Consider the following 23514-nt stretch of genomic DNA (forward strand, 5'->3'; position numbering starts at 1 on the left):
TATAGTATATGAAATAGTCAATATTTTAAAACTGCAAAGATTGTATGATGTAACCATACACTGAGTATGGAGCATAGAATTCCCTGTGCCATTGTATGATGGGCAATAGTTACAGTAAATGCCAGTTCTAGTGTATGTATTTATAAGTTTAGAGCTTATCATCAACAGAGATAGAGTTGGAGCACAAGACTTTCATATGAAAGTATATCCTCTAAAATTTACCTTTGTAGCAAAGCGTTTTACTTGATTCTGTATTGGATAAGCATTGGCCACATTCATTCAGCCTGGGCGAGTTTGGGTGGTTCCAGTGGATCAGGAGAACACTCCAAATGGCACATCCTTTGGGATGAGGAATGTATGGTTTTCACGATGCACTGCAACCGCCTCTCGTTACTGAATGAAACAGAGGCTGGTTGGCTAAAGAGTAATATATGTCAGCATATTGTTGGCCTGTTTGAAACATGTTGAGAGCATCTTAATTGTTGTTGCAACAAAATTTCATCCATAGTTTGTGCAACTCTCTGTACACTTGCTGAGCTGTTTACGTGCATGTCTGAAAAAGAAGGGGGGAGGGAAGAGGAAGGGGGGAGGGAAGGGTGGGAAATGGAATGCATGCAATTTAGTTTTATTTATTTAAAATGCTGAGAACAAAAGAGTAGTATCTCTATAGCAACAAAATAAACTCTATGGATTTTACTGCCTTTTCCCCCTCCGACCCCTAAAGATACCAGAAACCTTAATTTTGCCTGAAAGACCAGTGCTTGAAGTGGAAGGGAGAGGTATGAATGACCATATGACAGACATGGAAAATCCCTCCCACTGACTCTTTTTTTATTTTAGGGTACGACCACATTGCTGCCTGTAGGATCAATTACATAGCCTGACCATCCTTGAGAAACGATGATTCTTTCTGTAACATATACATTGGTTTTGAAAACTTGTTTTACACTTCAATGGCCTTCTGAGTTCTGTTGCAAGTGATACTACTCTGGGCATGTCCATGCATGCAGATGCTATCAAACTGGCTACAATGTTGACCTCATTCTTAGTCCATTCTGTCATTGATCCAATGCTGTACTTTGCATTTTTCTTTTAAATGAAGGTTACGAAATGTCACGGAGCCTTAACAGCATAGCTGGCATAAGTGGAAAAGCGATAGGATTATCCTCAGTGTCTGCGCCCTACAACTCTCCTAGTCCAGTGAGACGTTCTTGGTCTCCCATCCCATCTATTTTGTAGCATGGATCAGTAGCAGAGAATGGTCTAAAAAGCTTTATTTTCAATTAGCCTATGCTATGTTGCATATAATCCAGGTGACTAAGTCTGAAGATGCAATGTCTCACAGTAGCACCTCCTGGGAATGGTGTTACTACTGATGCTAGGTGACAACACTCCTAAATAGCACTCAGATGACAATAGGCAGGCATTTCTGTAGTACTGGTGGGCCATACATGCATGGTATCAGTACCTAGGATGAAGGGTAGATGCACCAGATCGCTTCCTTCTGGGTGCATCGTGCTAGTATGTGCTTATTCTGGCTAATGGTGGATCTACTGGCTCTTTATGGAATGGGTTAGGCATTTAGTCAATGCTGAAACATGCCAACGATGGAAGATTTTGCTTTTCTCAGGATATTTTTGAGCCATAGGAACCCTGCAGGAGTTTGAGGAAACGAGCACAGTAGGATGAAACTTTGCATGGGCGCCTATCTTAAGCTGAAAGCAATACCCAGACACTGTAGAGAGGTCTCGGTCTGGCTGACTGCATGGAAAAAAAAAATCCTGTTGAAGAAGAATATGGCTGCCTCTGCATGTAGCTATTTCACCTTTTCCTCCTTCCTTTAAACCTAAGATGCCGAGCTTGATGTGAAAAGCACAGGGAAGAAGCTCAAGTACTGATTGTATTCTTTACATGCAGATCTTTGCAAAGAAAGTCCAGTCATTGCTAAATATATGCCAACAGAGGCAGTCAGAGTGACCTGACAAGGCAAGATGGAGATGAACATTGATGGCTATTAAACATCTGTGTGGAACTGTGCAGGCATAGAAGACCTTCTCATTTGGACAAAGTTAACTCGCTCCATGCAGGTTTTATGGATGATTCTTCGTGGGTTTGGAGTTGTACTAGAGATGCAGGCTTTTTCTACGGCCAAAATGTAACAAAACTGTAGAAGATCTTTTTTTTTTTTTTTAATCTATTTTTTTGTTCCATAGCATGAATTGCATGAAGACAAAATTAAAAAAGAACAAAAAAAAAAAAAGACAAACAACCCACACACAAAAACAAACTACACACAAAAAAAAGAAACATTGCAAATGTATCATTAAGGAGGAAAAAAAAGAAAAAAAAAAAAAAAGCAAAGTTATCTATTTTCTTTCAAAGCTCTTTACTTTTACATACATTGTTGTAGCCAAAATGTAAAACATTATAAAACTGTATATTTCTTTGCTATGGATTGCTTCTTTTTGTATACAAGATACAGAGTAATGGTTTTAAAAAGTGCAATCAGGCAGTCATCGGTCATATTGACCACGCCTTCACAGTTCATCACACCGACATGGAAACCAAGAACTTTTAATCCAACTAGAAGTGTATAAAAATAAGAAAAACTTTTTCCTGTCTGTTTTTGTTGGCATGCTTGTGACACATGGACCTTCCTTCGGACCTGACAGTAACAGCTGGTCTAGATTTAATTTTCCAGCTCTGGTTATGTTGTATTTTAGTGATGTATAGATCCAACTTAAAGACCCTTCATAAATGGTTCATATTAAGTAATCAGTATGAATTTTAAACAACAGAGGTGTTATTTTTGGGACTTATAGTACAAAATCAGGAAAATACTCAAGTATAAATGGTCTCAAAGTTTAAGAAACAAGACAACAGCATTGTATGCAATTTAGTACTGAGTAAAATGCATGCACAATGTTATGCAAAACAATTCTAGCATGAAATAAATTTTGTATCATGGTTTCAGTGCCTGCTGTATAGTGTAAAGGGGAATCCTTTTCTGAAGTGATCAGGGGTTTCCAGAGACTTGCTTCTAAAATCTTGAATAAATACAGTGTTCTCAACAGAAATGTAGGAGAAAAGCTTGGTATTGCTTTGGTTCTACAATACTAATTTTGGTTAGTAGATAATAAATGAAGCCTGCAAACACTTGATACAACCAATGTCTGAAGAATTCACACCATTAAGAATTTTACAAGGGACGATTAAAAACCCCTATAATTATCTAGGCATCTTCCTTTCCCCCTTCAACAATAATAAAAGTTTGTCTTTTTAGCTGATTAAATGAATTCAGTTTTTCTTACTTCTTTGGGCCCCATCCTTCACTTGTTCTTCACTCAGCCACAGCAGTCCTGGTACCCGATACCATACTCTGAAAGAAACCCAGGTGTCCAAGTCATGCTCTATTTACCACACAAAACATGCAGCAGTAAGAACCCAGAAACACAGTGGGATTAATTTTGGAACCTAAATATTACAGCTATGGACCACACATCACCAGTTGCTTTGAGCATTTTCAGTATTTTCTATAAAAAAGGATACACCTTTATCCTCACGTGAGGAGCTTCAGAAGAGCTGGCAGCCTTCTAGATCAAGCTACAGCATCTGAGACTGCTTATGGGAATGGAAACATAAAGGAATGGTATCCCTGTGGTCTGGAGGAAGTAAGGACTAAAGCCCCCAAAATAGATGAAATACTCATTGCTCTGGTAAGTGCTAAATTAGAGAAAAACAAAAGAAACACAAAAAATAACAAAGGAAAAAAAAAACCCTGCATCTGGACTTTGTCTTCACAAAACTCTACTCCAAAAGAAAAATCAAGGAAGATCTCAAGCTGTGTTTTAGAAGCAGAAGAAAGGCTGGTAATCTGGATTTGTAAATAATTGGAAAACTCCTTTCTAGCTCTCAGTGTATCATTATGTACTTGATTTCCCACTCCAGCTGACTATCCTCTCTCCCAAGAACCCTTTTTCTCCCACCACCTCTATGCTGTTATTCTCAGCTGACAAATGGGCAATTTCTTACCTCCAGGGGTAAGATCCAGGATCCAGAAGTTGCCTAATGAAGAACTTTTCCCATTAAAATGTATTAATTCAGAAATAAATTTATCTGCCCCATTTTTTATTTAATACAGGGTGCCCAGCATAAAGACTGCTCAAATTCTCCATTTCCATAAAGAATACTTATAAATTAGCTCTGTAAATCCCTCGTAAGTATTTCCCCTCCACTGAGCTTTGCATATATATGAGACAAGATAACAAGCTGGGTACACGTGCCCTAAAATAGTTGTCATTCTCTGATACTTTTTACATCTGTCAGTCCCATTTTCATTTAGATATTCCTCTCAGCTTCTGATTTGAGGTAACTGTGGTTTTTGCATGGCTTATATAAACCTTTGAGAAACACAAGTGTGCTTCCCATCCTCTGCCCTTCAGAAGATGTTCTAAAGATTAAGGTCTGTCTGACCTCTCAGTTCCCCTTGCACAACTGCAGCAGCTCTGACAGCACAGGGAAAGAGAGAGAACACTGGAAAAATTCAGGAGCTGTTGCACCACATACTGACACTGAATCCTAAGAGAAATTTACCACATCATCCCAGCTGACTTTTAAGGAGCCTTTGCTGGGGTATTATGATTGAATCATTAACTCCTTGAAGCCTGCCCGCTCCCACCATGGGAGTTTTTTGATTAAAGCATTAAAACTAAACACGTGGCTACATTCTGACCTCAGGCCTGAAATAATGTCACCAACTCCTTCTGCCCACAAGTAAGAACAGAACATGTTCTGTAGTTGTTACACACTGCTGTTTCCTGCTGGAAATGAACATTCTGATTTCTTCCTCTGCAAACTCAGAATGGACCCTCAGCTACAGGACTCAGTGCTGGTCCTTCAACTGAACCCACTGGCACTTAGTGGTTTATTCCTTGCAACATTATCACAGAACCACATAGAATTGCTCAGGCTGGAAAAGACCTTCAAGATCATCGAGTCCAACTTCGTCCTATCCCTATTACCCTGTTCCTGGTGACCCCCATGTCCCCAGCCACACCTCAACCACACCTTCTACACATACAGCATTTCCTCTGACTCCAGGATGGAACCCTTTTTTTTCTGGACCCACCTGATGCATGAAACTGTGTCCACCACGACTAAAATTCCAGACAGCAAGGATCAGAGAAGTGGCTTCTGTTCCCTCACTCCAGCAAAAAAAATCTAGCTAATACCACTGTGATAACAGTCAAGTGCAGCAGTCATTAATCTGGATAAAGTGATTTTTCACATAAATTGCCTTCTCTCTCCTTAAAGATTCAGGGCCAAAAAGAAAATATATCACTGAAACAAATGGCTGCTAGAACAAATGAGCTGACTGCTACAAAAGAGAGCAAGCAGAGTTAAGGCACCAAGGACAGAGCTGCTAATGAAAAAGATATTCTGAAGAAAAAAATGAGTGCAGTTATTACCCTGCCACTTTGCATATCCTTTCCACAGTTTCAAAACAAAGCAGGCTTCCTCTCTGCTTTCTGTATATACCCTGGAAGGTATTTTGAGCATCTGAGCTCTCACAAAAACTCACATCACCTCTTGAAAACGTGCTTAAATCACGCAGATTATTTTTAAGTCACTTATTTGAGTTTAGGCATAAAATACCTCTCTGTTCAGAAGCCCCAAGGCCTCATCTAGGACTGCAGGTGCAATGTTTTCTCTCTTAGGGGAACACAAATGCGTATTTGCAGTTAAGAACATTTGAATTCAAACTGAACTTCGAGTCAGAAAATGCATCCAAAACTGTTCTCTTGACTTTTTAATTATCTCAGCATTCACTTGAGCATTTAAAAAACTTTATGCAAGCACATAGGTCCAAACATCTCCAGGTAGCAAATATCAAGGGAACATGCTTAAATGCTTCCAGTAGTTTCTTTACTGCCCATGGAGCATAGGTTAGAGATCCCTCAGACAGCAAAAGGCAAAGAGTTGCAGTTGTTTTAGCTCAAATGCAAAAATTAACTCGAAGTGCTTAGCAGGGACAGCACAGCCATAGAGCTGTTGGAGTGAGTCCAGAGATGATTAGAAGGCTGGAGCACCTCTCCTAGGAAGACAGGCTGAAAGAGTTAGGATTGTTCAGCCTGGAAAAGAGATGGCTCTGGGGAGACCTTATAGTGGCCTTCAGACCTCAAGGAAAGCTGGGGAGGAGCTTTTTACAGGGGCACATGGTGACAGAACAAGGGGAAATGAATTTATACTGGAAAAGGGTGGGTTAGATTACACATTAGGAAGAAATTCTCTAGTGTGAGAGTGATGAGACACTGGGACAGGATGCCCAGGGATGTTGTGGCTGCTCCCTCCCTGGTCATGTCCAAGGTCAGGTTGGAGGGGGCTTGGAGCAACCTGGGCTGGTGGGAGGTGTCCCTGTCCATACAGGAGGGTTGGAACTGGATGATCTAAAGATCCCTTCCAACCCAAACCATTCCATGATTCTGGGCAGAGGCTGCTAACCATGGGTCACACCAGCACAAACAGGAGATGTATGGCTCTCAGGAAGAGCCATGCTTTGTGGTGGGGGTGTCAGTGCAAAGGGGTGGCTGAGAAGAGGCGGCAGTAGCATGAGAGGTGGGAAATGAGAAGGATGAAGGACAGGTCTGGAAAACGGGTCATGCAAGTAGGAGGAAGGGGAGCATAAGGAAACGGCAACTGGGGCAGGGGCAAGGTGAGGGGAAAGAAGAGCAAGGAGAGAGGGAAGTAGTACCAGGGATGCTTACCTAAGAAACCATCAAGGACCACTAGACAAGGAGGCAGCACCTTGGCCTGGGCCTCAGGAGATGGAAATTTTATTCTTGGCTCTGCTGGGGACATGCTGGGCTACCTTGGTTGATACATTTCAAATTTTTTGTGCTTCAGCTTCTCTTTCTGTGGCATTATCCTCTCTTTAAAGTGTTCTGAGGTCAAAGGAGGAAAAGCAGTATTTAAGTAGGATTAATTATAATCTATCTACTCAGAATTAAGGCACCAGAGGAGAGAAGTGTCTCTTCATTATTTAAAAGATGCCATGTTTCCTTGTCTGCAGGAAAGCACAATTCCCCTACAGGAATCCCTTTTCATTTATATTTTAAAGCAGAGGACAGTTAAAACAACAGAGCATCTTCATTACTGATTGGCAACTCTTCTGCTGTCCTAATTTAGGTACCACATGTCTCTAGACATTCAAATAAGCCAAGACAAAACAAAAGCTAAACTTGTTTGACAGTTGCAGCAAAAAACTAAAACCATGTCAGAACACTAAGAATCTCCCAGTTCTTGGCCCCATTTCTGAATATTAAAAAGTAAAAATGCAGCTCTTTTGTCAAAATGTTCAAGTACACTTAAAAGATTATGATGATCAGGGAGTACTGGAATCATACTGGATTGAAATCCTGCAATTTCCACTGAAAAAGTCTTGATTCCAAACTCTGCAGACAGAACTCCCTTCAAGATTGCATTGTACCTGAATAACAAGGAGCTCCATAGGCAAAGGAACCTGGAAAATAGATGAGAAAGATGAAAAAGGATTGAGAGGCCAGTCAGTACAGGAACTGGACTTAACTCCCCCCGAACCTGCCAAGGCTCATCTGGAAATTAATCCAAATCCAACGTCACAAAATAAAAATACCTCAGGGAGTTTTGCAAAATAAATGTCACCTCTGAAATTTCTCATCTCCACAGCCAGAGTTTATTTGGAATAATTACCTTCTTGCTCCTGTTTCTAATCAAGCTGAAAAAATGTGTTCTCCCAGTACTCTAAATTTATGCTTCCTTACTCTCCCACAAGGTAACTCATGGTTCACCCGGGTCATGATTCAAGTAGAGACCGTTTTCTATTGCTGAGTATTTTCAGCCACATACTCTTTCCACATTAATGAATAAAAACTGCCTCTGCAGCAGTAACAGGTGAATGAGGAGACAACTGAGGGATGGATCTGATGAATGAGATGCACGAGCAGCTACAGAACATGCCTCACTTCAGTCCCTTCAACCCCTAAATGGGTTACAAAGCAACAAAGGCTCTACTCATGCAGTTTCTCCTAATTAACTTCAAAGGCACACACAATAAACACCTCCTTTTCCAGTTATTTTTGGGGACGTTTATCCAACAGAAGGATATTTCTACACAACCAAAGCACTTTAAATCCAGGCTACCAAATAATTCTAATGTGGGGCAAAACATCTAAGAACAGCATTTAGAACATCAGGAATTAGGAACAGCACAAAAGCTAAGAGAGAACAAAGCATGTATCACCTATTTTGGGTTTTTTACACATAAATCAAGATATTGGTGAGTCAGAAGTTCACACGTCCAGTTATTTTTGTGTCAGCCAGAGGTTTCAGCAAGTTGAATTTAATCTTCACTTTTCTGTTGTGCACATTTTTCAGTGCAATCACAACCACATAAGATGATTCCCTGCCACAGACTTCATCCAGTCTCAGATTTTGGTAAGCAAGTTTTCCTCTTCTTTTAGAATTTTCAACTGCTCTAAACTAGTAGTAAATACCACAAGCACAACCAAAATACTGATAAAAAATTCTGCAGCCTTTTAGAATAAGATACCTAGCTAAAAGAAGAAGCACAACTTGCCACTGCTAAGAAAACACGAGGGATTTTTTTGTACAAACACAACATTGCAATTCCATGACAAGAATCTGTCGTCATCTTGATTTCTAATAGAGCGAAAAATGAAGGAGAACTCTCAAAGCTCCCTAAGTCTTGTTTAAATCAGATCCAAAGTTCATGGAATTTGATTTAAAAATAAGTGCTGGACTAGATTATAAGTCTGATCTAAAGACTTCTGAGACTGGAAGGTGAGGGAGACGTCTCTCAGCTGTAGAAAACTGGAAATCTCAAGGTGTACTAAAAATGAACCCACTGCAGGTTAATTATAAATTTATTATTAATAAACAGTGGGAGAGGGGAAACAATAAAATCCAAGAAATAGAAGAGCTTGTCCCTCATCTCCCTGCATACTGGCAGGATTGAAATCTGCTGTCCTTGTGTGATGATTCAGTCTTCAGGACCTGTTTCACGAACCCATCAACCCCTTTGCTCTCCCTTTACTCTGGGTTTTAGCTGACTACATCAGGCACTCCACTGCCATTTATTTAAATTTTCTTCCATGCTCACCTTTCTCCCATACATTAAAACTTATGTTTTCCATCCTCATCTCCAAGCCTCATGACTCAAAAAATATCCTACAAAGCAAAATCAAACCACATTCTTCCCCTCTCCCTCAATTTCCCTGTGCTCAGCCAAGCAGCAGAATAAAACCTCCTGTCACTCATGGAGAAGTCACCTTCATGGCACTTACAGATGGCAACAATTAGTTAGGCACCAACAGGTCTAACAACATACAGACAGGGGAAGGAAGGCAGTGACATGGAAGAACTGATGACTGGTGGCAAACAGGAAGAAAAACAGGACTGAGTTTTCCTTTCAAATGAACACACTTCAAACACGGGGTCCAACCTCCTGAGCTGAAAAGCATCAAGTCACCCAGGAATGCTACATAAATAACATCAGTGAATGCCAAGTGGCCTGAGCAAGTACTCCAAGAGACAGAAACTATTGGCACAGCACACATCTTCCTGCCAACATTATTTAAAATGGAACTGGAGCATCTTGTACAGGTGCACACAGAGGCTGCACCACCACCAACTGCAGATCCTCAGGAACTTGGGACAACAGAGGAACACACCAGAGCTTCCTGCTCCTCCTCCACCCAAAATCCTGAAATCTCTCTGGACTGAAGGTCAACAGCTTACAACAACATCACAGCTCTGCTGGAGGACAAGAACTCACCACTTCCCCTCTCACAAATGACAGCTCATTGGTAGGTTTGCTCTTTTTCAGAACATGGAAGGGGACAGCAGCTGCAGACTTCTTTACCTTGTTCCAGTGTTACATATATATATATTCCAGACCTTGTCAAGTTTATTTGCATCTGAATGTGAACTCAGAACGAAAGACTTGTTCTGTGTAGAACTGAAGACCTGCAAAAAGGAGTCTGCCTTGGCATGCAGTGCAGAACCATCACCACAGGACACTGGCTCTGCATCTTGCCTTGCAGACTGATCTTCTCCAGCAGGACATCGACAAGCAACAGCCACAAGGCTCTGGACACCAGTAAAGGAGGTTTCTTCATTTGACTGGGAGCTTTTTAACTGTGTACTCCCTTCTTTATGCTAGAAAGCCAGAGGTGATTTTATACGATGTTTTACGCTGAGATACAAACAGTGCATTCAGTTCTGAGTGAAGGAGCAACAACTTATTTTTGACATTCAACCATGTACCATCTACAAGGACTTATTCACTCGTACTACAGCAGCAACCAGAAGTCCTGGCTGACAACAGAGCATTTACTACATCAAGCACTCCAGACAAGTCACTACTTCCCAAACATTTCAGTAGTCAAGACAAAGGAGAGAAAATACAGTTCTCCCCCTTTCAAATATGAAGATCAGATGCAGATAGAAAACAAGATCAGGACCAGGAACAAATCAAAGTAATCCTTCCTTTCCTCCTTATCACTCCAAACCATTCTTTGCATCTCCAAAGGAGCATTCAAGGTTACAGATGTGAAAAAGTGAACATTTCAAATGACAAAGTTGTTAAATAATGTGGTGACTGCCCCTGAAATGAACTGCAGCAACAATACCCCCAGTCAAAATGTGCTCAGTCCAGTATGTCACAGGGCACACATAGTAGCTGTGCTTAACCAAGGGACAGAATTATTTAGAGGTTATGATTACTGAAACAAGATAACACATTTATTTGTATACAGATTTTGAAGGCAAACAAAGGTAGAAACCTCAGACAGAACTCCCTGAAATAGTACAGGAAAATGTTCAGTGCATGTAACAGAGAAGCTGTGGTACCTAGAAAATAGCATTGAGGAGTCAATAAGTAGCAGCTCAGATAAGTAAAAGCACAGAAGGTTGCAGCCTGGAACAGTATATTGCCATGAAGAACCAAAACCTGCACATGAATTAAAAAAACAACTAACAATAGAAGTCTCAATTCTGCATTTTCCGCACAGGATCCATTTGTTTATTCTTAAAAGTTCTTTCAGCATCTGTAATATGGTTGCTATAATCAGCTCCATACTCAGTTCAAGTTTCTCATTCAACGAACAGAAAAAAAATGCCTTTGAAAGTTAGGCTATGAAGTGTAACTGCTGTAAAACTAAGGAGGAAACAAACCCCCACAACCCATACTACTACCTGAATTCCTTCCCACTTATGTTATCTGACAGATCATTAGAAAGTCTTTCTGCTGTATTTCCTATGAGCCCTTCTCTGAGTATTTTGTAGTTCTGTAAGGCTGCTTCTCTGGCACACCTGCTTTAAAAATTAAACCACTGTTTAGCAACAGTAGGTCTCATTAAAAGGTGCATTTAGCACACAGTTATATTCTCTACATTTAGAGCTTTATCGACACGAAATACCACAGCAAATGTAACTATTGTGGGTGGTAAACATCCAGTTTAATAGCACCCACTGTATTTGAGTGAAAAACAGCTTTATAAATAGATTCCAAAATTCTCCTCAACAGAGGCAGCTAATAATATCTGAAGATAATTTACACTTTTTCATTTCTCTTACCAAAACAAATGTTAGGCCTACGTTCTCTGCAAAGCACTCACCTGGAACAAGTACTGTGGGCATGCTCTGAACAGTAACTCAACTGGGCTGCAAAACAGATGTGAGAACTAACCTGAAATTACCAGGAGCATTCTGGTCTGCCTTTCAAGCTAGAGAACTTGTAAAAACTGTCTGCGTGGATCTTAATTTGACGTAAACTGGAAACACAGGAGCTGTGTCTTATCAAACTGTCTTCAGCTACATCTGACTCGTGCCCTTTAACAAGAACTTTTCTACTGTTCCCATGAGCTTCTAGGAGATTTTTGTCCCTAAGTAGTAGCTTCAGAAACTTCAGGTTTGGTTTGCAAGTTAATGATAAATCATGCAGATCTGCTTCCCTGTAATTCTCTAATAAAATTATGTTTGGCACAGAAGATCATTCCTCAGAAATATCAGCCTTTCACAGTTTAATCAAGATATAGCAATTTGGATTTTCTGAGATGCTGGAAGCTCACAGCTCCAGCAGAAGTTGGCAGGCACAACACATGCCCATCTTGACGTAAAGGCATAGCAATAAAAGATCAGAAAGGGCCCAGTGTCTCCATCTTCTCAGATCATTTCTTCAGTAGGAATTCATGCACTCATGACAAGCAATTAAGTAGTCAGGTTCTTCCTCAAAGGCTTCTCAGAAAAACAAGTAGTCAGTATTTATTCAACAGTATTGCATAAAGGCAAAATGTCAGTCATTCCACCTCTGGATATGAAAGTCAATTCCTGTGATAAGACCCATGAAAATTTTTTTAAAAATATTATAGCTTGATGCATACTTGTTCTTTCCAGTCTTAGAAAAAACTTCTGCACTTCTCAACTACTGTGGACAATCATGGACAATCCTCTTGAAGCACTTCTGAACTACTCAATCCAAAGATGTCCATCCACACCCATGATGCTGTCATTTGAGGTGGCTTGAGCCTAATGTGCAGCTTGACAAAGAGCCATGGAGTGTCCTGCCCCACATCCAATTAGGATCCATTTTGTGTAGCCAAGAGCTTTGACTGGCTTTGGGACATGAACATTTGCTTCTGTGCCATCACCACACATCCCATGTTCATTCCATCCCCAAGAGAGGCACCAGCCACCTAGAAAAAGAGGATACAACATTTAGAATAAAGACCACAAAACCACCATCAGCTTTGGCTAGCTTTGGGGAACAGTTTTGTCACATCACCTCCTAATTAGTTTCTAAGAATTTCTGCTAAGATGGGGAAAAAAACGTTCTACTTCTCTTCAAAATGTAAATAAAACAGAATGATCATGTTCCAAGTTTTTAACAACAAAAGACAAATTAAAATAACAAAGACATCTGACGCTCAGTACTTATACAGAGCCCACAGAAATCTCTCCACATTTTAAGAACCTTCCCTGAAATTATGTGGGATCTCTCTCTTTAAATTTACCTCTAGTAAACAAAACCATCACAAACCAAGCCCAGTGAGTTTAATTATTCACAGCATGATCTGTAGGACTGAGGAACACAGAGTCACAAAGCAGCCAAATTATATTTCATTTTTAGTATCAGGTTCACATACCACCTTTTTTCCTTTAAACAAAAGACTCTGACAGCTTGCCTTACTCTTCATCACCCTGCCTCTTCTGCTTGCTTTGGCATCATTTCACTGTTTTTATTATCCTTATTTTCCCTCATTATTATTTATTTTTGTAGTATCCACTATTTTACATCCTAAATAATGATCTATGTATTACAATTACCTCACAGTACCCTTACTTGAAGTACAATATGTAAATTTTGTTCCACAAACAGCTGGAATAATAAAAAGACACCAAAAGACCCTCTAATTCTGAACCACAAGAGATATTTCTTCCCTATTTTCTTTTCTTCATTTGGCTGTCACAGACTGGTGCCTGTGAATTTCTGTAATAAAAGAGAAGCCCATCCTGCAATATAATTATGTTTCTGATGCCATTGTTATTGTTGAAAAGCAGCAGGTATTAACAGCATGAAGCACCATTCTGGAGTCCAAATAGTGAGAAGAAAATTGCCAAAATTCACAGAATCCAATCCAAATCGTGGTTGTAAGAATAATTTTCATTTTTCAAATTCAGAAATAGATTATTGCAAAACTAACAGGACCATCTTTCACTCCTCTAAATCCAGGAACATTTCACTGTTGCCCATTTCCTTTACATATGATTAAAACTCTCCTCTCCTGTATTTAAATGTAAGCATTGATAAAGTCAGATGTAATTAAATAATAACCTTTTATTTTCTTGACAATCTTTAAAGCAATGGAACACAGCAAAACGCCACTAGAACATCAGGGCAGGCTTGGTACCTCCACCTCATACAGCACTTCTGGGACTCTCAGCTTAGAAGGCACCAGATTTTCTCACAGCCATGTATGCACAACACTGCCAGCACAGCCTGGATCACAAATGCACATAGATCCTCTGCAGAAAAGTCCCCAAAAGTAAATGTATAGCATATCCTACTTAAACATCAACAGATCAGGACACAGGTTAACAGGAATTTTTTTTGTTTGTGTAAGGCACCATTTGAAAAAAAAAAAAAAAAATTAAGTATTAAGAAGCAGGGAAAAAAAACCCATCAGAAGCTGAGACTAAAGACACATCACAGTGCAATTATTCAGGGAAAATAAAAAAAGTGAATTACTGGCACAGAAATTGAAGTCAATGAAGACTTAAGATAATCAAGCACCTATTTTAAAAAAATGGCATTAGAAGGAATAGCTGCAGAGTTAAGGAAAACCTTCATTAAGGTGAACTAATGGTTGGCCTCTGGACAAAGGGCAAATTTCAATTCTTCTCCCTTCCCCCACATTGCCTCCACTTATTTTCCCACTTGCTTGCTTTTTGTTTCTATGCACAGTTTATGTGGATAAAGAACCCCTTCAATACAGCCTCAGCAGCCCTACCCTAGCCATGCTTTTGTGATAAAATTCAATTTTTAAGCCAGTGCCAGAGTGAAAGACCATCAGAATGATGTACAAATTGCTACCTCAATTCAAAACAAGCTTTGTGGCATGTTCTTAAACCAAGTGGTTTGTGTTTGGTGAAGTGAGGAGGGAGAGTTGCTCCATGGCACTGGTTAAATGAAACACTATAATAGATCAGTCACCTTTTCTCTTTTAAAACATAAATACTCAATGTACAAATTCAACCACTGAATTCACATGGTAACACAGCATAATCCCAAGGGAATTTTATTTGAGCTGAGGGTCACACTAATGAAACTCTAGACTAAGACTAAAGTGGCTTTTTTCCCAAACATTAGATATACAAAAAGGATGGAGAAAAAAAGCCTCTAACAAATCTGTGTTGGTCAGACAAAACAAGAAAGGCCACTGCCCTCTTTCTATTTGCAATAATTATCTAGGCTTTTTTCAAGTTAACTGAAGTGGCAACTCCAACCCACAGGCTGGTTAAACTGGAAAAAAGTATTTCTAGGTAAAACAAAGCTGCAGCACATTGGATTGGTGACGGGATTCTGGGGAAAGTAGAGGATTTAGAGTTGCTCTGAATTGCTGAGTTCTGTGTTTTTCAGAGTCAATGTCAGCAAATGAAATGCTCTTGGTGAGAGTCTCTGCACTTCTTAGTCTCCTAAAAAATCAAGCAAGAGCTATAGATTGTTATCCTTTAGATTTCCTCAAGAGCCAATGGGAGTCACCCACAGCTCCCCAACAGCAAATTCATCTTATCCAAACACTGGTGTCAAAAATCAAACCTATCTTGCTCTGGTCACTTTAGAAGGACACCAAGTAACTGCCTTAGCCTAGGCATAGCATTTGAACAGCTGAAAACAGGTTATGGTAAATCACACCCTTACAATCAGCCTAAGATAATGCAAGAAAAACTGGAAACAATGAAGCTACAAAAATCATTGCAGCCTCATTTCAGGCCACACATCCCCTGCTTCTAAACCAGCCTGTGCCCTGGGGGTTATCATTGAAATCTTTAAAACCTTGTGTCTTTTCTATCTCTCCTCTCCCAACCACACAAACATAAATTGACTTTAAAGACAATCCAGTTATGTTAAAGCCAAGCTATTCAGACAGCTTCACATATCTGCATCTGTTGAAATCTTTCAGCACAGCTCTCTTGTCTAGGCTCTGTGTTCTTAGCAATGCTCCACGATACTTGAATTTTTTTCTTAGCCTTAAATAAGTGCTACTCAGTAGATGGTTAGAGATGAAGTTACAATAGACAACAGATCATCAAGTCGAATTACTTTTAAATTATATCAAGGCTGAACCACAGACAAAATTCAAGTGTCTCAGTCATCCCCCCTTGACTCTGAAAGCATACAAAACCCCACAAGGAACAATGAAGCATGGCACAGGAAATTTACACCATACTTGTCACAAGTAAAACACTAGTGACTAAGTGTTCCTGTTTGCAGTACCTCAGCAATCCAGAGTGTCATGTAAAGCAGGGAAACATGCCACTAAATTTTTGTTAACAATAATTCTGTCATTAGCACAAAAGATTTGCAGTTTTAAAATATAAGAATAAGGGTTCCAATTATTGCCACACTGAGAGGCACATTTTCAAGGTCCAAGCTGTCCTATGCTCCAGGCAGCCGATCCAGTTGCTCTGGAGTAGTTCAGGACCAGAACCTGGGAAACGTGCATTTGATTAAACTGAATAAAAAACATACATTTTTGACATTAAATACAAAGTCATGGTGCCAAAGAAATGCTGATTTCAAAGTCAGCCTGCAGTCAACAACCTATTCTGCTCCCAGTTTACACCCCTTGCAGCTCTCCCCAGGCAGCAGACACAGACCACACCATCAGTGGCTTTTCACAAGTGAAAAATCAGCTGATCACATCTCTGTGGTTCATCCTTGTGCCTGGAAAGAACAACTCCAAATAGCCTCAAACAGCCACTCATGACAAATACATGAAGCCTGAAGAACTTTCCTGACTTGGTGTCCTAAACTAATATCTTAAGTGAGTTATTTTTTCACAGCAGAAGCAGTGTCTTGTTAGTCAGACCTTCTCTATGCTTGTATACTGTGTAATACAGCAGGGACTTCAAACTGGGTCATGGCCTCAAGGCCAGCTGTCAAAATATCCAATTACAATATACAACTAACTATTGAAGAGTCAGAAAATCAACTTGAGGATACAGGATGCCTCGTATGACTCAGAGAGCCACAGTGGTATGTGGAATACTGGAAAATGGAGCAAGAAGGCTACACATCTTCAAAATTAATTTTGTAAAGTCTAATTTCCACTTTCTCCTTCAATACCACTATCCATCCCCCAAAATGCCAACCAGAAGAGTAGTGTAGAGCAAACGGAATCTTTTCCATGCTCATTCCACAGCATATGCATAGCTGAGAGCTACAAAATGGGAAGGGGAAAGGATCATGTTTATGGTAATAAAATTTCCAAGCACTCAGTGAAAGGCAGTGGAGCACAGCCTGAAAACTGTGTATGAGGAGGGAGTCCAACAAAAAGCAATGCAGAGAAGTAGGGAAAGGAATGGTAAGAATGGCACCTACAAAAAACCCAAAAAAGACACCACCAAAAAAACAACAAACCAAAAAAACCCCAAACCCAAACCTTAGCAGTTTCATACAGATTTGCTGTGCATTTTCCTGTGTGCTGTTTCATGCATCAGACAAGTAACTGAGCCTGTTCACTGGAGACAGTGCTGTCTTGCTAACATACAATGATGACAGAAATTTTGTTGTGTTCTCACAGGGCACTTCAAAGCAGGAGCTGAACAGCTCACCATACAAATTAATATGCATCTATTTAAAATAATCATTCCATGTTACATCAAAGAAGCCCTTTAGGTTACTGTTCAGGCTAGCTAATCACAGATTTTATTTTTTCCTTTTCAAGTTATGCATTGCCCCTCAAAAAAGGACAAAAACACAAGGAGGAAACTCACAGAACTATATCCTAGGATTTAAAATCAACAAACTTGAAACAAGTTTTCTTGGGCTACTGCACCTTTACAGCTTCTGTGGCAAAACTGAAGTCCTGTGAGATAGAAAAGTTTGCTTTGCTCTCTCTAGGTAGCAAGGAGAGAAAGAAATTGTAAGGATTAATTGTAAGGTCACATTTCTGTCTTCACAGGGGAAACTCAAATGACTTATTCTGACTAAAGCTCATGGGTGCTGCACAAGGTTTTCCTTTTGGTTTTAATCAAACATGTCAATTCCTTCCCAACAGGAAAGCATCTCCAACTCAATACAGAACAAAACCTGGGCTCACGAATTTGTGCAAGACTGAATATGTCTGGTCCACTGACAATACATGAGGATTATATCATACATGAAGCAGCTGCAGTGCAGAGAAGATTAAGCATTAAAGATGCTTTTTTTTACACCTGTAGAAGACAAGAAAATCTTTAAATTTTGCTGTCTTAAGTACAGGACCAAAACATCTGACTGAAATTAGTTAATGGAGAGATTTGTCTTGAGGTTCTGAATGTGGCACTAATATCTGCACCATCAGAATACCAGGCATGGCAAAGAGTGAAACTCATTCAGAACTTACATCTCTGCCTTTCAAAATGACAGGCATTAAATGTGTCACAGTGCTTTAACTTTGTGTGACTAGAACCTGACAAATCCTGATCCCATCACAGAGCCAGAGACTGCAGACTCATGACCCTCTGTGTGATGTGAAACAGAACATGCAGAAAATACCTTATACTAGATGTTTAGTAAAAGGTCATCCATGCAAAATGAAATGGCTGGAGCAACATGTCAAAAGCAAATCTAAAATGGTGGGAGTCCTTCAAGCATCCCATGGGGCCAGATGGAGCTGTGGGCATTTGTACCCCCCTGCTCTGGGTGTAAGTAAAGCACTTCCATTTCAAATTCACACACACTTTAAACTGATGGAAATAATCATACAAAGAAAAGAATGGGACAGTTGCAGTTCATTCTGACCTAAGACCTTACATCCAAGACCTAGAGTTGAAGGCCATCTTCAGCACAGGCCTAGAAAAAGTAACAGATGATAAAAGTTGAGAAGCAGAAGCAAGAATCTGAGAAACCCTTCAAACTGCATTACAGTACTACATGTAGCTTTCACAGCACTAAGCAAATCATAGAGCAGAAGGTTCAGACAGCAAGATAAGCAGCAGCACACAGGTGAAATGGTGCTTCCTCCAACTTCATTGACCAAAGTGAGAGATACCAGAACCCACTGGGCTCTTAGGAACTCTTCCCTCAAGAAAGAAAAGAGAGGTTGGAAAAGAACATATTGCAAAAGCTTTGGTCCTTAGAATGTTTTATACAGCAAATCTCTGGAACACACGTTGGTCTATTTACAAGTATGTAGTTTCAAGGTGATCATGCAGACCAGGCTACATAAGGTTGCCAGTCTTTGTCATCCTATACAAAATACAGAAAGTAAAATGTTCTGTATTACCTACAATTTCTTATCTGACTGCTGTTCTCTTTCCCTGAAGGGCTGTTTGCACTAAACAAAAGTGTTTTGTTCTGGGGATGTTTCTGAAGGTGTCTTTTTCTGCAGAACACAGTTCTTTAACTCAGAACCAAGTGAAATGCGTAAACCTTCAATATGGACATCATCTGTTAAACAGCTTTGTGTTTAAATGGGCTTTGGTTTGGACTTTTCTCCTTTATTTTCCCTTATCAATTGCAAAGCTGCATTTTGGTTAAATTTCACAACACATGATATGAATGTGCATTACTGTTGTGTGAAGTCTAAAAAACCTGCCTGTTGATATTAAAGAAATGAGGGCTTTTTTTCCCATGCTTAACAAGTGAAGTCATACAAGTCCAGAAGTCATAAGCTAGTGTTAGAAATACAAAGAGAAAAGTCAAGGAAACAAGTGGTCAGCCAGTTTCAAACTAGTAGATTTTCCCACAGCTATGCAAACATTGCCTTCAGAAAAAAAAAAAAAAAAAAAAAAAGCAGCTACAACTCACCAGTGACAGTGTTAGGATGCCTTTTCAAAGTCTGAAGTTGTAATTTTAGCCTAAGACTATTTGGTTCCCCTGCAAGTGTCACAGTGCAGTTTCACCAGCGACTGCACTATAGTGCATGTGTACCCATGAGAACTTTAAAATACCTGGCTTAATACAAGCTATAGCATAGCTGTAGTTGGAGAGAGTTCAGGATGAACTAACCCTCCTTTCTGAGCAAGATTTGCAGATTACATTTCCTCTGTGCTGCAACTGTTGTACTTGAGTTAACCTCCTTGTGTCTGGTTCAGGTGTGCCTATACCACACTGTACTGTAGTGCAAGCACACAGCTAATAAAACTCCTATGGGTCATCTGCCTTGTCTGTCTGTCTGCCTCAGTTCTTCTGCCACTTGTCACAGGGATCCTCAGACTTGCCATTGTGTTGGGGTCTCGATGGGGTAACTCAAGATAGACTCAGATCCAAGAGTAACTGGGTCAGTAGAGTGCCCAGAAACAGAGACAAGAGTCAAGGACTTAGTAACACCCCCAGGTTAACACCGAATCATAGAATTGGCTGGGTTGGAAGGGACCTCAGAGATCATCAAGCCCAACCCTTGATCCACTACTGATGCAGTTCCCAGCCCATGGCACTGAGTGCCACATCCAGTCTCTTTTGAAATATCTCCAGACACGGAGAATCCACTACTTCCCTGGGCAGCCCATTCCAATGCCTGATCACCCTCTCCAGAAAGAAATTCTAATATCCAATTTAAACCTCCCCTGGCACAACTTGAGACCGTGCCCTCTTGTCTTGCTGAGAGTTGCCACTTCAGACCAGCTTTCCTCTAAGACAGTTCTGTGAAGTCATGGCACTCCTTGCAAAGAAAACAGGATGATGGTTGGCAGAGCTGTGACAACAGATAAAAGCAAGCAAAAGTTTTAAAAATCCCATAATTTAGGCTTCAAACACAGACCTTAAAGAGATTTACTTCAAGCTTGAGCACCAAAGGCAAGTCACAACTCCTCAAAGGGGCATAGGAAACACAATGTTGTTACCTGAAGTTGGATCTGCAGGGCTTGTGTTAACTTTCTTTGCAGGTAAACCAGCAGCTGAATATTGAAGAAAAACACTCTAAAAAAAATAACCCCCAAACAAGCTGCGAAGTAATACCACCACAAACTGCACTCTCAGTCCCATCTACATGACTAATCCATTTCTCTGATTTCAAAGATCGTTTTCAGAGTCTACTGTAAAGCAGAACCCAAGTGTTCTAGCTCTTCTTTAGTAAGCATTCTGGAAAAAAATAGGCAATCAATGAATACAAAAGGAGTAGTGGGAGGATAGACTTTGTCAGGCATAATTAAAAGCTAAGCATAATACCATAAGAATTAAGAACAGTCAGGAAGAGAATTAAAGCAGACAGCTTCAAAACCAGATGTGCCCACAAGGCAGGATTAGGTCTCTTTCTCCAAACATCAGTTCAAAATCAGACATGACTGCTGAGAGAAGTCTGGATGAATTGCTTGTTGATATTTAGCAGTGGAGGAGTTCTGCTATCAGTACCTGTTAAAAGCAAAGACTGCTTTGCTTAGATAAAGACAGATTTTGACATACTTGCTTTTCTGGTGCACAACAGAGATTCTGAGCAAGATGTAAAGCACAGCATACTAACTTTTACTGTTTTATATCAGTATAAGCAAATTTCACTCTGTTATCTTTTATTCACTAAGCTATTACAAACCCATAATCCTTGTTAAAATAAAAATAAAAATGGTGGAGTTTCAATACAGAGCTGACAATACCCAAGCCTTTCAAGCAACCATAGTCCTGAAGTGCAATGCAGTACCCATGGGTGTGCAGACACAACTTTTACAAACTCAGGCCATTGAGTCAGGGAATAACCCTGCTGCAGCACAGCTTCTCCACATTTCCACCTTCAGCCTCCCCTGCAGGTCAGAAGCTCGAACACTTGCTCTTTACATCCGTCCTGCCTAAACTTCCCTAGAAGTGAGCAAGACTGGGAAAAAAAAGGCAGAGAGAATTTGAGATGACATTGAGTGCAAAGTGGCACCATTTTAGTTGTTCTGATTAGGAAAGGCAAACAACATCTCTGCTGCAGATGGCTCATTTTGGGGACACTTAGCCTCCATCTGTGTAGGATGTGCCTAAATTCTGAATTGGGAACAGCTCCTTGAGTTGAGGCAATGTAGCAAGTTAGTCCTTGGAAGAAGGCAACCACAAAAGAGTGTCCCGAGTTTAAAACCTCCCTCAATTAATACTGCAGAGGTATTTTCTTAAAGTTTCTGCTCTTGTAAATTTTTCTGGATCCTGACAAAACAGCTGAAGTGAAAACAGCATTCATAGATCAGGTGGAGGAATCTGAGGTTGGGATGTAAAATCAGTCTTTGGCACAGTGACAAGAAGAACAGCTGATGGGCAGAGGGATTCAGAGGCACCGAGCCAGCTCCAGAAGGTGAGTGGAGCAGAACGGACAAAGCAAGCTGGGTCCCCGAGATGCTGTTTGGCACTAAACCCATCTGATCCTCTGCATAACCTCAGGGAGAAGAGAAAACTAGCTGGAATCAAGACAGCAATATCTGGCACTTTTTTGAAAGGGTGATATCCACCAGAGACCTGGGATAACAAAAAATTCTTCAGAATAAAAAAGAAAAAACCCAAGCAAAAAAACCACCCACCCAAATCTCTCTAATAGAGCAAATTAAGAATTTAAGAGCTGTGTTCTCCTTGCTTTGGAGGAAGAAACACTGGAAATATGGTGCCTCCCTCACGCAGTGGACTTGCTGCTCTTTCCTGTGCCCAAGCAGAAAGTCACTTTCTTCATCTTAGAGTTGGCACTAAGCTGATCACAAGAGCAGAAGGAGCTATTGAAAGCAGCCCAGGCAGAAAGCTAGACAGAAAAGCATTAGTTGGAGATAGGGCCATATTTGACACTGTGAGAAATATTTATCCTTACTCCCAAAGAAAAAGTAATAGCATAAAAGTTTAAGTTATGGACAGTATTACTGAGGAAATAATGTAAAAGAGTAAACCCAAATCAACCTAAACTTCTGGTGGAACAATAAGCTTCAGTTTGCAGAAAAAAAAGAAAAATCAGTACCTGATATGCACAGATGCCCACATGACTATATATATATAACATTCAAACAAATGAATACTGTAAAAGCTACTTAGTAACCTGCAATATCAATGAGAGAAGCTGAATTTATTTTTTAAAAGTACTGCAAAACAGAAAGAACAAATATGAAAACAATTAAGTCAGACCATGTAGAGATATCTCTAACTTAAAACTGCTTTTCTCTGACTCTGCTTCAAAGGTCTTGTGATAACCTAAAGCCTGCTGAATACACATGATGAAAATACTCCTTATACAGTACAGCCAAGAGGTCTATACAATATCACACACTAACAAAGCTATTCAATTCATGTGTGAACCAAAATGTCATTCTCTTAATTCTGGAGGACTCTTAAATCTACCCAGGAACAGGCAAAGCAAGAATAAGAACTTAAGTGTCCAATCACCTTTGCAAAAGTGACTCATGTTCCCAAAACACTCAAAGACCTAAAAATACTATCCTTCCCCAAATCAGAGCCTTTTTTAATTTGTGACTATCAGCATTTTAAAGCTCTCTTTATTTGATACAGAAAGATTAAAGACCGTAATCAGTGCACTGGATGACTACAGCCACGTGCTGCCTTTGTCAATTTATTGTCCAAAAATAGAGAGTAAAAAGAATGAGAACACAACTGGCAACACTACACTTAACATTACAGTCTGTAAAGTATTTGTAAGTACCTCTATACATATGAAGGCACGTGTTCTAAAGAAAACATTAACTATGGATCTCACACAGGCAAATAAACATAATTCCTTGTATCTGCATAGGTAGATCTATGAAGCAGTCAGCATCTTGGCTGCTTCATGAAAGATTTAAGTTCAAATT

General features: G+C 40.0%; 2 protein-coding genes across 7 annotated transcripts in view; one reads left to right on the forward strand and one right to left on the reverse strand.

The window, feature by feature from the left end:
• The window catches only part of KCNC1 (potassium voltage-gated channel subfamily C member 1), a 113977-nt gene extending 95955 nt beyond the window's left edge, over positions 1 to 18022 (forward strand). For 4 of the 6 annotated variants that reach the window (XM_030451433.1, XM_030451436.1, XM_030451434.1 and 1 more), the window contains one exon: positions 1103 to 1239. In XM_030451433.1, coding sequence (XP_030307293.1) covers positions 1103 to 1239 — 137 coding nt within the window. Of the gene's footprint in view, positions 1 to 1102; positions 1240 to 1917; positions 2001 to 17840 lie in introns of those variants that run through there. The other 2 variants (XM_030451432.1, XM_008504718.2) reach the window with 2 other exon arrangements.
• SERGEF (secretion regulating guanine nucleotide exchange factor) overlaps positions 12509 to 23514 on the reverse strand; it is a 139035-nt gene continuing 128029 nt past the window's right edge. The window contains exon 11 of the mRNA XM_030451437.1: positions 12509 to 12752. Within this exon, the coding sequence (XP_030307297.1) occupies positions 12586 to 12752 (167 nt within the window). The 3' untranslated portion in view covers positions 12509 to 12585. The remainder of the gene's footprint in view (positions 12753 to 23514) is intronic.

Source organism: Calypte anna, chromosome 5 (genome assembly GCF_003957555.1).
Source record: "Calypte anna isolate BGI_N300 chromosome 5, bCalAnn1_v1.p, whole genome shotgun sequence".
NCBI classification, from domain to species: domain Eukaryota; kingdom Metazoa; phylum Chordata; class Aves; order Apodiformes; family Trochilidae; genus Calypte; species Calypte anna.